This window comes from Pelobates fuscus, chromosome 5 (assembly GCF_036172605.1).
Source record: "Pelobates fuscus isolate aPelFus1 chromosome 5, aPelFus1.pri, whole genome shotgun sequence".
NCBI classification, from domain to species: domain Eukaryota; kingdom Metazoa; phylum Chordata; class Amphibia; order Anura; family Pelobatidae; genus Pelobates; species Pelobates fuscus.
Window position 1 is genome coordinate 148,962,282 of NC_086321.1, and position 15,115 is coordinate 148,977,396.

At 38.8% G+C, this 15,115-nt stretch overlaps 1 protein-coding gene across 1 annotated transcript in view; it reads left to right on the plus strand.

Annotated features, from left to right (window-relative positions):
- Positions 1 to 1,659, plus strand: part of PPIL2 (peptidylprolyl isomerase like 2) — a 48,794-nt gene extending 47,135 nt beyond the window's left edge. Inside the window, exon 20 of the mRNA XM_063454463.1 lies at positions 913 to 1,659. Within this exon, the coding sequence (XP_063310533.1) occupies positions 913 to 1,003 (91 nt within the window). The 3' untranslated portion in view covers positions 1,004 to 1,659. The remainder of the gene's footprint in view (positions 1 to 912) is intronic.
- Positions 1,660 to 15,115: the final 13,456 nt, after the last annotated feature.

A 15,115-nucleotide genomic window follows, 5' to 3' on the forward strand; every position in this document is an offset into this window, starting at 1 on the left:
ATTTTTGCTGGGAGGATGATTTGACCTATGAGTCCGAAGATGGTAGCCCTGATCGTTTATTTAATTTATGTTCCAGAGGCAGTTTGGATATTGCTGCATTTATTGTTCGTACTCTTGCTAAAATACCAGTTCTTCTGCCTTTTGTAACAAGTTTAAAGGGTCATGTTCTTGTATTTTTGTTTTGTTTGTTTTTTTGTGTGTTTTTGTTTTTTTCGTTTTACCTTTTACACTAAGTAGTGTTCTACACATTATCGAAACGATTGTGGTTCTCCAGGACTTGCTTGCTTTTGCTGCTGTAACCCTAGCCACTCATACTAGAAGATTCCCAGCTGTGGTCATGATCCTCGGGAGGGTGACTGAAACCATAATCTTTTATGATAACTGGCACTGTTAGCGTAACTGTTAAACACCTGCTGAAGACTTCTGTTAACAGACTTGTAATCATGTATTAAAGACTTTAATGGCACAAGCGTCATTACATTCTCTTCTGGCTTAACAGATATAACCCGTATAATCTGCATATCTCAATGAAAATACATACAAGGGCAATGCATATTGTAAGAAAACATGGTTGGGGAAAAAAACACAAAGGCATTAGTAACTAATCGGATCTCAAATATGGAGATCACTTTATCATCATTACAGAGGGAACTTATCCAGGGGCTCAAAATTACCAAGCCCCCACATTGTTCTACTCGATTATAGTTTATTTTTTTTCTTCCTCAGAATTTGTATCAGATTACAAATTCAATTGAATCAACAGGCAGAGACCTTCAAGGTCCATGGTGAATTTTTTATTCTCAACCCTCCTCCCCATTCTTTTCTACTCCATTTGTTGTGTTCTTTCGTTTTAGAATTCTAAATCAATTTTCTCCAAGTAACCATTTTTTTTTTACATTTTGCCCTCTGCAGGAAACGTTCTGCTGAAGATGATAATACAGCTGCATCTACCAGCAAAAAGGAGAAAGTCACTCGTGGCTTTGGTGATTTCAGTTCTTGGTAGAGGGATATCAAACTTATATTTCTTGTTGGTCTCCATGCCGCTTCTTTGGAAAGTCAGGACAGATTTGCAGGCTGGTGACATACAATATGAGGACTTTCGTCAGTGGGTAGTTTGAGTTCAACAGTTAAGTGCTGTTGTGTGTCAAGGTGGGTTGACAACTGGGTGTGTAGTTCTGTGTGGTTGTTTTTTTTTTGTTTGTTTTTTTTTTTTAATATTATACATTGCTCATCTTACACTCAATATTTTAAACACACTTAGGCTGGTGAACCTCATAAATGACTGCCAAAATATCCAGGTTGTTAATATAGTTGAATAACAAAATATTTTATTAATTACAATCCACTGTTCAATGAACATTTTCCAATGCATTGCTTAAATGGAACCTAGGATGACCTTTCGGCTCTTTGTTTCACCTGCGATCTGATGCATTTCCAATCCTTTCCTCCGGGCTTCTACATAATGAGTTCTGTATTGTTGTCACCATGTTTCTTATTTATTGTCTTCTCTGCACCATTTTAATACTGCAATGTTGGCAGTGAAATAAGCCATTCCTATGTATCTAGGGAACTTATCAGGGATTTGCTAGTTCAGGTATTTAAATCATAGTTGGTCTATTAATAGGTTTTACTTGCCATAAATAAATGTACTCCAACACATCGTCTTATTACAAGGTGTTGTGCTTGGAAACCATACGCTCTTGTCTGAATACAGCAGATACATTATCCAGTGGAAGGCATATGATCACAGAAAGAATACACATGGGAAGTTTGTCAATTTTTCTTTGGGCAGCAATTTCCTCAGAATGTTTAGAACGCCACGAGTGCAAGCTAAAAGGACAGATTGAAATACATGCGCATGTAAAATTTCAATTTTGTTTATGCATCTGCCTTAAAAGGAACAATTATCAAAAAGGTTGGGGGAATTCTGCCATAAAAAATGGACCAACAGATAAAACTGTGTGTTTTGTATTGTACAGGCAGAAATTCTAGACATAAGACTCATAATATAAAAACCATGTTATAGAGTAGATTACAAACTGGGGGATAAAATGTAATAAAAAAATATATATATATGTGTGTGTGTGTATAATTGGATGAGAGGGTGAACATTATTATATTGGGTATATTTTCTCCTTAAGGACTGCGAATGTACTAGGTACGTCCGACAAAAAACGGTCCTTGAGGACCACGTACGTACCTTATTACTTACTCGTTCCCCTGCCAGTGATCGGTGTTGCACCCGGTCTGGGGGGACTGCCTGACAGCCCAGACAGTCCCACCACGGCAAATTAGGCCTGAAAGAGCGGTCACATTGCTGCAATAGCCGTCCATGCGTCTGCCTGCAGATGAGATATAGATGGATGGATATATATATTAATATTAATAAATATATATATATATATATCTCAATAAAAAAACTTATCATTAAATTACACACTTGTGTATATGTATATATATTGTAAAATGTAAATAAAAATGTAAAACTAATAAAAAAATTGAAATAATTCTGTAATTTTATTCGAACTGTATTTTGATATTAACGTATATCAAAATACACTTGAATTAAATTTTATATGTATATAATAAAAATCCAAAATATACATAATTTCATAAATATACACGTAGACTTCAAATATATAATAAATATGTATATATTTAAATTCTATGTGCATATTTATGTAATATTTTTACATAATTAAGTAATTTTGTTAATTGCAATTTGAGGGACCTGCCTGAAAACCCAGGCCAAAAGTCCAGAGAATTTAATTTGCTAGCACTGTATTTAACCCTGTAACTTTCTATGAAATTGTTAGTGAAAGTGAAGTTTTTTTTTCATTTTTCACACACAACGGCACTTTCACTGTTTGATGATATTATGATACGTTTTACTGTTTTTAAACATGAATATTTGTGTTCAGCGAACTCTCCTGAGTATAACCGTGTACAGGTTTTATAGTGTTTTTAAAAGTTACAGGGTCAAATATAAGGCTTTGAGTTTGTTTTTTTTACATTGAAATTTGCCAGATTGGTTATGTTGCCTTTGCGAGCATATGGTCAGGGCTGCCATCAGAAATTTTGGGGCCCCTGACAAAGCACAAGGTCTGGGCCCCCCCCGCCCCCTCCCTCCCTCCCGGGCCCGCCCACGCCCTACCTAGTCCGCTGACAATGATGCGGGACTGAATGTGGTGTGTATAGTGGAAGTGAATTAGAATGTGTGTAATGGATGTAGTGTTTGTGTGTATTAGATACTGTTTGTGCAGTGAATGCAGAGTGTGTGTTTGTGTAGCGAATGCAGTGTGTATAGTGAACGCAAAGTGTGTTTGAGTAGTGGATGTAGTGTGTGTTTGAGTAGTGGATGTAGTGTGTGTTTGTGTAGTGGATGTAGTGTGTATGTACTAGATGAAATGTGTATAGTGGATGCAGTGTCTGTAGTGGATGCAGTGTGTGTATTAGACGCAGTGTCTGTGTATAGTGAATGCAGTGTGTGTACTGTGAATACAGGATGTTTGTGTAGTGGATGCTGTGTGTACAGTTAATGCAGAGTGTGTGTCAGTATAGTGAATGCAGAGTGTGTGTTAGTGTGTAATGAATGCAGAGTGTGTGTTAGTGTGTAATGAATGCAGAGTGTGTGTTAGTGTGTAATGAATGCAGAGTGTGTGTTAGTGTGTAATGAATGCAGAGTGTGTGTTAGTGTGTAGTGAATGCAGAGTGTGTCAGTGTAATGAATTTAGTGTGTGTGTGTTAGTGCAGTGAATGCAGAGTGTGTGTTAATGTGTAGTGAATGCAGAGAGTGTGTTAGTGTGTAGCGGATGCAGAGTGTGTGTTAGTGTGTAGCGGATGCAGAGTGTGTTAATGTGTAGTGAATGCAGAGGGTGTGTTTGTGTAGCGGATGCAGTGTGTATAGTGAACGCAAAGTGTGTTTGAGTAGTGGATGTAGTGTGTGTGTTTGTATGTACTAGATGAAATGTGTTTAGTGGATGCAGTGTCTGTAGTGGATGTAGTGTGTGTTTGTATGTACTAGATGAAATGTGTTTAGTGGATGCAGTGTCTGTAGTGGATGTAGTGTGTGTTTGTATGTACTAGATGAAATGTGTTTAGTGGATGCAGTGTCTGTAGTGGATGCAGTGTGTGTATTAGACGCAGTGTCTGTGTATAGTGAATGCAGAGTGTTTCAATTTGTGGTGGATGTAGTGTGTGTACTGTGAATACAGGATGTTTGTGTAGTGGATGCTGTGTGTACAGTTAATGCAGAGTGTGTGTCAGTATAGTGAATGCAGAGTGTGTGTTAGTGTGTAGTGAATGCAGAGTGCGTGTAAAAGTGTAGTGAATGCAGAGTGTGTGTTAATGTGTAGTGAATGCAGAGTGTGTGTTGCGGATGCAGAGTGTGTGCTAGTGTAGTGAATGCAGAGTGTGTTAATATGTAGCGAATGCAGAGTGTGTTTCAGTATAGTGGATGCAGTGAGTGGGTTAGTGTGTAGTGTATGCAGAGTGCATGTTGTATTAGTGAATACAGTGTGTGTATTGTATTAGTGTATGCACTGTGTGTGTTAGTGTATGCAGTGTGTGTGTTGTATTAGTGTATGCAGTATTAGTGTATGCAGAGTGTGTGTTGTGTCAGTGTATGCAGTGTGTTGTGTCTGTATGTAGTGTGTGTGTTGTGTCTGTATGTAGTGTGTGTGTTGTGTCTGTATGTAGTGTGTGTTGTGTCAGTGTATGCGGTGTATGTGTTGTGTCAGTGTATGTGTTGTGTCAGTGTATGCAGTGTGTGTTGTGTCAGTGTATGTGTGTAAATTTGCAATCTGGGGTGAGGGGGAGGAGGGGCATTTTAACATAATAAAAAAAAAAAAATACATTTATTTAAATTGTTTCTCCCCCCTCCCTGCTTACCTGTGTCTAGGGAGGGGGGAGTTTCCATCCCTGGTGGTCCGGTGGCATGGTGGGGCCCCCGGCTTCCCTGTTACCGCAGAGGGGGCCCAGGCAGCACACAGCTTCTCCTCTTCTCTCTCCTCCAATAACTCTCGCGAGACCCGCGGAGCGTTGCCATGGCAACCGGGTATCGCGAGAGTTATTAGCAGAAACGAGAGGAGAAGAGTGTGTGCTGCCTGGGCCCCCTCTGCGGTAACAGGGAAGCCGGGGGGCCCGCGGCTGCACACATAAATCGCGATATTCGCTATCTATGTGTGCAGGGAGGGAAAGTGGGGCCCAGGACTGCCAGAGCAGTCCGGGCCCCCCAGGGCCGCCGGGCCCGTGACAACCGTCATGGTTGTCACCCCCTGATGGCGGCCCTGCATATGGTAGCCCAGGAATGAGAATTAACCCCATGATGGCATACCATTTGCAAAAGAAGACGACCCAAGGTATTGCAAATGGGATATGTTCAGTCTTTTTTAGTAGCCACTTAGTCACAAACACTGGCCAAAGTTAGCGTTCATAATTGTATTTTGCATTTTTAACACACAAACAAATCTAAATGCTAACTTTGGCCAGTATTTGTAAATAAGTGGCTTCTAAAAAAGGACTGGACATCCATATTGAATACCCTGGGTTGTCTACTTTAAAAAATATGTACATGTGAGGTGTGATTCAGAGATTTATGACAGATAAGTGTCACTATTGATACATTTTAAAAATATATATTTTTGAAACAGCACTGTCCTACTTGTACTTATAGTCCTATAAGTTGCTAAAGAAAGCTAAGAACATGTTTAACATTGGGATTTTATAAACTCAGGACAAAATTTAGAAACTATTTAGAATGTGTGTTTCTTGGCGGTTGTAGATGCATGACAGATTTTGGGGGTCAAAGTTAGAAAAAGTGTTGTTTTTTAATTATTTAATCATATTTTATTTAAAAAATGTATAGTAAATAATGATATGATGAAAATAATGGTATCTTTAGAAAGACCATTTAATGGCCAGAAAAACTGTATATAATATGTGTGGGTACAGTAAAGGAGTAAGAGGAAAAGTACAGCTAAACACCACAGAAATGTAAAAACAGCCCGGGTCCTTGAAGGGACACTCCGGGCACCCAGAGCACTTCTGCCCATTGGAGTGCCAACTCCATTGGGTGCCAACTCCCACTACCCTTAACCCAACAACTGTAAATGTTGCAGTTTTCATAAACTGCAATATTTACATTGTAGGGTTAACTCCTTCTCTAGTGGCTGTCTACTAGACAGCCACTAGAGGGCACTTCCTGGTTTATAGCACAGATTTTCTGGGCTATAGCGTTGTTGGACGTCCTCACGCTATGTGAGGACCTCCAGCATCGCTAAATTCCCCATAGGAAAGCATTTTTCAATGCTTTCCTATGGGGAGGTCTAATGCGCGTGCGCTGCTTTGCCCAGCATGCGCAATAGGTCTCCCCCGCCGGATGATGTCGGCGGGGGAGGACTGTGGGCGGACCCTAAACCAGGGCCGAGGGACATCGGCGCTGGATAAAGGTACTGGCACTGGAGAGTCCCTTTAACGGTAAGAAAATTAAAAATCCGTCTGGTCACTAAGGGATTATACAAATGGTATTTCAGCCTGTGGTACTGCAACCAGGCTTATTCAATATGGCAGATTTTTCTAGATATTTACAATTATACTTATGACTTATAATATTGCTTGGATCGACCATTTATACTGCCTTTAGTAAGTGCAGTAACCATTGCAAGTAATTCTCAATCTTTCCACTTTAAAGCTTGATTGAAACAGCCTTAACTTGTTATTGTTTACAGCTACTCAGCTAGATTTTTAATTTTGGTTGTTTTTTTTTAAAGTTTTTTTACAAACCCCAATCTGAACTAGTTGCTTATTAATATAACGTAATATTAATAATAAAACCTATTCATACAAGTTCACTAAAGCTATGGAAACCTGTATGTGCATTTGTGAACGTTATAAAATATTTCCATATCTATTCTACAATTTTTTATTTAAAATAAAAATGGCTGCTAAATGCATGCATATAAAATTTTGTTTTTAAATATAACCATCTTAATTAGCCCTGTAATATAGTATAGCATATAAGAGAGAGAGACAGAATGGGGGAGTTTGTCAGGAATTGTATAGATTTTCTAAATGAGGATTCAAGAAAGCCATGTATGACTAGATCCAGAAGGGGGTAATAACTTGTGACAGCTGCCAGCAAGGCTGATTTAAAGTCCAAAGATCATGCCTGGGCCTGATCCTTCAGGGGTGGGGGGTGGAGGGGAGGGTGGGTGTGTGTGTTGTACAGACTGTGTTGTTTTTTTTTTAATAAAATGCACACCTGTGCTGCTTTTATCCTCACCTGTCTTTTGGCTATTAGCCTACAGGGTTTTCCTGACATGTTTTTCCATTTCAAACAGGAGAGCATTTTTTTCAGTGTTTACACCATGGACATGGCACGAAGAGAATGCCAGATATTAATATTTATTTACAAGTTGGCGAGCTGCCATTTACCAGGGCAGTGAGCCTGAATAATTGGACACAGAGAGAGAAAAATCACTCATGCTCAAGATAGACTTCAAACATTGTTACTATAGCACTCCACATATAATATAGGGCTGATCCCATCGTGACTGAACCACAGTCCTTTTCATACGCCATAAAGCTTGCGTTTCCCAGAACTGCACAGCATTGGTAATTAACCTAATGCTTTGCATTCTGTTCAACAGCAGCTAGGAATCTAAATAATGAACTGGCACTTCCAGAATTTTTAGACGCGCACACACACAGGCAGTCTGTTCTAAACTAGGTTTGTCAAATCCCAACCCATAGATGTTGGACTACAACTCCCATAATACTCTGTTCATCTAGTTCATTAAAAAAATTTTTTTTTGTCAATCAACATCTGAGTGTCTGATGTTGACAGTTCCTAACAGTTGTATTAATGGTTGTTGATAAATGGCTGCAAAAAAATGTGTACTGAGTGACTTCCTAAAGGGGAACGGTTACTGACCAACTTTCTAATATTCGGTTTACATATTCCAATGCTTAAGGGGACAGTATAATCACCAAACCAACTACAGCTTAATGTACTTGTTCTGGAGTCTACATAAAATGCTTGCAGGGACAAGCAGTAAACACTGCCTTTTTAGACAAAAGGCAGTGTTTACATTAGTGCCACTAGAGGCGCTTCAGTGTCTCCATGCTCTGCATGGAGGTGCTGAAATTTCCTCAGAGATTCTGATTAGTGCAAAGCAAATTTAACTCATCCAAGGGGGAGGGACGAGCATAGGCGGGGCCATCTGCGACTGGACCCGCGAGGCACTGGAAAAAGATGAGTAACTCACCATTTTAAACTGACGGTAAAGGAGGGGTGGGGCTAAACAGCTATCTAGACATATAGTGTCCAGAATGAACATTTGTATTCCTGACACTATATTGTTCCTTTAACAATTATGTATTTATGAGGTGTGAAAAATACAGTAAATAAAGAAATCCACACCTCTATCCATTTTTGCTCCCTGTCAGCCATTGTTATAAGATCTGTCCTTTGTATCTGGCAGTCGGCACTAAGAGGAGAACAATGGGGGTAATATGTAAAAATAGGTGCATATGTTTATGCACTAGATAAGTTAATTATAAAACTGTTACTTCACCTTGATAGACAGGGGACATTTTATTGGATTTTCACCTTTTCCGTAACTATATATCATATCATGTTACCAAAGCCTTTGCAGGAAATAAAGATAGGCACACTATTGCACTTTGTTTTTGTTTGTTTTTTAATAATATATATACATCGACAGCGCCACTATTTAAAATGTCAAAAAAAAGTGCCGAACAAAACTGTTGGAAAGGGGGCAAAAAGAAAAAATGTGGTGCGGAACAATACAATTTTATAAAAAAAAAAAAAAAAAAGTGTGCATAAGAACCGCTTTGCCATTATTTATAAATCTCCTCCGCTGAACTAATTGGCATAGCATTACCTTGTCTGACCTGGATTATGATGTCAATTGCTACATTTAATATAAAATTAAAGGAAAACTGAGCATCTCCTAAAAAATGTCATTGTTTTTTTTTATTCAATGGTATAAATTCCAGAGAACTGATAACTCCACTTTAATGTAGCAAATTGACAGGTTCTCATAGCTGGCAGTTTAGTGATTTATCACTTTGTTGTGCGTTCTTAAAGCAGCATAGTGTGTTAATGATATTATAAATGTGCGTGATCACAGTGTTGTCATTGCCAAGGCTCAGTCACTGAATCATTTCTGAATCAGCTCTAGACAATTAACTGTCTGGGCTGTGAAAGAGGGTGGTAATAGAAACAAATAAGTTGTACATTCAAAGGTTAACCCTTTAACTGATATGGCTCTTTATACATACTACAATACAATGACAAGCAATAACTGAAAATCAGTGGGGCATGTAATTTGTGGTCTGTTTCCTGAAATCTCTATTGCATGATACATATTAACTTTTAAAATGTCTTTTCTAAAGTCTAACATATTAACTCAACCTCCAATACTGTGTCACAGGGTATTGTGTGGGAGATTAGAGAGCAATGATAAAGTCATGAAATATACCGCCCAAAATCCTTCTGCTCACCGTAAAATTATTAAAGGAAACCATGTTAATGCAAGTTTTTCATTGCAAAGACTGCAGACAAGAGAACTGCAGTATTTGTAAGCTGCTTTAGATATACCCTCAATTAAATAATTCATAAATGTTTTCATTTGGGGTATATCTACTAAAGAGTGATTTAAAAAAAAAATTGGGTGGGGCGGCAATGGAGTGTCCCTTTAAAATGAACAATTACACTATTTAAAATAAATTTCACTATATCATGCACCATTTTACTTTTGGATACTATATCCATTTTTTTTAACCCCTTAAGGACCAAACTTCCGGAATAAAAGGGAATCATAACATGTCACACATGTCATGTGTCCTTAAGGGGTTAAAGGGACACTCCGTTGCCCAAATACAAACCTTTTATACTGTTTAGTAAATATACTCCAATGAAAGCATGCATTCTTGTTCTTCTTTTTTTTTTTTTTTTTTTTATATTCTTTATTTCCAAAGAGCCAGATATCCTTGTAATACCCACATTGCATACATTATTGGCATTTTACATTGTGCATAATTGTGCATATATTATAACCTTGAACAGCAATACAAGCAATATTTCTCTATATCATAACTTTCTTGGGGTTTATATCAAGATAATAACTTAAATGGTTAAAAAATAAAGTGTAGACCGAAAAAAAAATTTAAATAAAGAAATTATGGAAGTGGAGGGGGTATGCCATGGCCGGGATGCAGAGAGTTTGTATTATCTTAAAAAATTATCCTCGCATTCCTTTGTAAGTTTCCCATTGCTGCTGTGTTTTTTTTTTTAAATGAGGCCATACTCTGCCGAACATGCACTGTCAGCTTATCTAAAAAGTATGTATCCTGGACCTTATGCTCTACTTTAGCAATACGAGGAGCACAGCCTTTAACCATGCCTGACTTAAAGCCCTTCTGGCTCTAGGTGCCTAGAGGGATATCGGCTGTACCTCACTGACTAGGCCTAACAGGGCTGAAATGATTGCCCAGAGTTGCTGTATTTCTCGTGCAGAGACAGCTGGCCTGCAATTTGAATCTAGACCGCTCTTTTGGTTGGGGTCAGTTGGATATGCAAATGGCCCTAGTTCTTTTTGTAATGGCACAAGATGAGCTAAAACCAGCTTGACATCTGAGCGGGACCACTGAAGGGCAGGCTACTTGAGTGTTGTCCATTCTCCGTACTCTCTTGCACATTTTTTTTTTTTTTTTTTTAGATATTATTTATTTTTTAATTGGGTGTGTTTCTAAAAACCGCATGCAAAAGCTGTGTGGAGTGTCTTTTAACTACAATATCTATTGCATATTGAACCTTATGCTCCATAAAATGAAGAAATAAATAAATTAAAGATAATAAAATAAATAATTACAACTGATCCACATTTGTTGAAGACAAAATACTTTGGCGGGAGGGGGGGCAGGGGGCCACAGGTACAGATACATAGATCCCTATGATTAAAGGGACACTATAGTCACCTGAACAACGTTGGCTTAATGAAGCAGTTTTGGTGTATAGAACATGCCCCTGCAGCCTCACTGCTCAATCCTCTGCCATTTAGGAGTTAAATCCCTTTGTTTATGAACCCTAGTCACACCTCCCTGCATGTGACTTGCACAGCCTTCCATAAACACTTCCTGTAAAGAGAGCCCTATTTAGGCTTTCTTTATTGCAAGTTCTGTTTAATTAAGATTTTCTTATCCCCTGCTGTGTTAATAGCTTGCTAGACCCTGCAAGAGCCTCCTGTATGTGATTAAAGTTCAATTTAGATATTGGGATACAATTATTTAAGGTAAATTACATCTGTTTGAAAGTGAAACCAGTTTTTTTTCATGCAGGCTCTGTCAATCATAGCCAGTGGAGGTGTGGCTAGGGCTGAATAAGCAGAAACAAAGTGATTTAACTCCTAAATGACAGTAAATTGAGTAGTAAAATTGCAGGGGAATGATCTATACACTAAAACTGTTTTATTTAGTTAAAGTAATTTAGGTGACTATAGTGTTCCTTTAACTATTCAATTGCAAATGTCTGTGGACAAGTTTCCATTATGGTATGCTAGCAGAAAGCTCTTCAGATTGGAGTCACACACTCTTATTTGACCGCTCCTCTTTACATTCTAGTTGGTCAGGTGGTTGCGATAAGAAGTGGCATGACCCACAGTTCCATGTCATCATGCCATCTGCAATATAGGGCACTGAGCTTGCTCCTGGATTATAGTTTCATATCATTGCAATCTCGACTGTATGAGTTATGTACAGCTGGACATACTTTCAGCAGGAGCGCTTTATGAACATTTTCTTAATTCCTATTATGCCTATATTAAAGGATCACTATAGTGTCAGGAAAACAAACCGGTTTTCCTGACGCTATAGTACCCTCAGGGTACCCTTCAGCTGATTACCTTAATCCAGCGCCGGGCATATGCGGCAAGTGCCACGCGCGCATTCAAACACTCTATAGGAAAGCATTTCTCAATGCTTTCCTATAGACGTTCTGTGTGTTTGGGTGCGAATCTCGCATCCAGCGTCGCAGATGCGCCTCTAGCGGCTGTCAGGAAGACAGCCACTAGAGGTTGGATTAACCCTGCAATGTAAACATAGCAGTTTCTCTGAAACTTCTATGTTTACATGTGAAGGGTTAAAACCTGAGGTACCTGGTACCCAGACCACTTCATTGAGTTGAAGTGGACTGGGTGACTATAGTGTCCCTTTAACCCCTTAAGGACACATGACATGTGTGACATGTCATGATTCCCTTTTATTCCAGAAGTTTTGTCCTTAAGGGGTTAAGCAGAAAATCATGTATACTTTCACAGCATCCTATGACTGTACTTCCTCTTTTGATTTATTTAATATTTTTTTGGACATGATGAAGGAAAGATTTCTCCTTTACAAAAAAAATTGTTTTTAAATCTGCCACGCTACTAAATAAGCTGTGCTGCACACTCTAATATATTTAAAAAGTTACCCAGCTGGAACTGTGGATGCCTAGAAAAACCTGCGTGTTTTAAATTAAACATGTCCATTGATGAACTGCTGTGGCATATTCATATTCTGAAGGACGGAGAAAGAAAATGCAAAATATAGTACAACCTTTTTGTTGTCCTGTTAAATATTGAGTTTTTTGAACAGCTGAGATGCCTTTGAGTTATTCGGTCAATTGTGAATTATGGGGAACTGACAAAGGAATTTTAAGTGCAACAAAATGGCTAAATTCTTAAAAATGTTCTCCCTCGTGTGCCTTATGTTTTCAATTCTCTTGTTCGTTTGATAGTAAACTTCTCATGATGTTTCCAACACAAGGATAGGTTTGATCCAGACAGCTCTGGTTTTTGTCAAATCACTTGAAAAGTTAAACCATTTGCACACACTTCACTTGTAGCCTTGTATGACCAGTGCTCAATACTCCTTAATAATATTAGTTAACAATACTAGTCTGCCTTTCTACATGCTTAGTGACAATCTCTCCTTTTTTGGATGAAGGGGCATTTTCTTAAGTGTAATTGTCTTTTGAAAAAACGTTCTTGCCCATTATTGACACAGGGTCATTGGTAACTGTTGTTACATCTATTAAGTCATTGCTGTCTTAATGACCTGCTTTCAGTGCCTTATCCCGTCTCGCTCTCACTTTTTTCTGTTCACTTTTACATAACAGCCAGACGCCTAAGTAAAAGCTGAGTCCGCATTCTCTGTGCTTGAAAGCTCGCAAAACACTTGGGAAGTTTTTGGGTTTTTTTTGTCTTTGGCCCACTGTACATTTTATGGCATGGCAAGCTCATGCTGTCTCTAATTTGCAACCCTCTAGTAGTTTGTTCTCTCCTGACATTTCTGTTCTGAGCTGGCAGCTTAGCATCTCCTGGATCCAGTAACTTCTAACTTTTGTTCTGTTTGTGTCACAGACGACTGTCCTATTTGGGTTTGTGCTCACGCTGCAGGAAGCTTTGTTTGCTATGCTTTCCACCCAGCCTAATACTTCTATATAGTCTATTGCAGGCTTCCCTATTTAGCAGATACACTACAATCGAGAAGCGCAGTGACAAATGCCTTTTAACACTATGCCTTCATAATAGCCCATTCTACCCAGCATGATAAATAAAAGCAGCTGCGGGTTTTTATTAGAATGCAGTTGTTGGATGGATTTCTCTTGCTGGTGTAGCAGTAGAACGCTGTCCTTTTGGAGCTAACAGTCCACTCAGTGTGGACACTGCTGGAGAGACTTTTATTTGAGTTTGTGGTTGACCTTTAAATTACTCTCCCACATGTATTACGTATGGATGTCCTGTGGGGTGAGGGGCAGAGCACAATTAGGCTATTGCCATCAACCAACAAGTTTGTCAGACTGTGAATTGTGAACAAGTGAAAAAAAAATTGCAAGCAATAGGTCAAAATGGGACATTCTCCAACTTTACTTTATTAGCTTGGTTATTTTGGTCTAATGATAATACTTATTATATATATTTAAATTCCAATACAATCCAAAGGCACCTTAAAGGAACACTATAGTCACCTAAATTACTTTAGCTAAATAAAGCAGTTTTAGTGTATAGATCATTCCCCTGCAATTTCACTGCTCAATTCACTGTCATTTAGGAGTTCAATCACTTTGTTTCTGTTTATGCAGCCCTAGCCACACCTCCCCTGGCTATGACTGACAGAGCCTGCATGAAAACAAACTGGTTTCGCTTTCAAACAGATGTCATTTACCTTAAATAATTGTATCTCAATCTCTAAATTGAACTTTAATCTCATACAGGAGGCTCTTGCAGGGTCTAGCAAGCTATTAACACAGCAGGGGATAAGAAAATCTTAATTAAACAGAACTTGCAATAAAGAAAGCCTAAATAGGGCTCTCTTTACAGGAAGTGTTTATGGAAGGCTGTGCAAGTCACATGCAGGGAGCTGTGACTAAGGTTCATAAACAAAGGGATTTAACTCCTAAATGGCAGAAGATTGAGCAGTGAGGCTGCAGGGGCATGTTCTATACATCAAAACTGCTTCATTAAGCTAAAGTTGTTCAGGTGACTATTGTGTCCCTTTAAGACAAAGCAACTATTTTTTTTTTTGTCTTATGTAAAGCCTGAGGTTGTCAAAAGGCAGAGCTCCGCTGTGAACTTTTTGTCCTTTTGCAGCAACTGTTACAAGTGACGGGTGTGGGATTTAGGTCTTTTTTTCACCACTTATGATTAAATATGCATCAATTTTTGCATTACTTTGAGTGCAGTATCAATTTGTATGTATTAGGTCTTTTTTTGTTCATCGCTACTGATTGGTGGAGGCTAGTACAGTCTCAAGGTATCCTCCATATACCTCACTGGCTTGTGGCTCCTGGCACATGAAGCACCAGGAGCCAAAAATGGTCTGCAGAAATTAGATGGTGGCCGCCTGCTTCAAATAAGTAGAACTCTCCATTGCTACTGGACCTGTCCTTGATGTATTGGGAAGGAGAAGAGCAGAGAAAAACGTTTCCCATTGGAGGCATGTCTGCAAGGGAAAGCTTCATACGTCTGTTGCAACTAACCCTCAGCACACGTGTGCAGATTACTCCGCATTACTAAAACCACTGAAGTGGTTGAGGTAACCCTTTAACCCC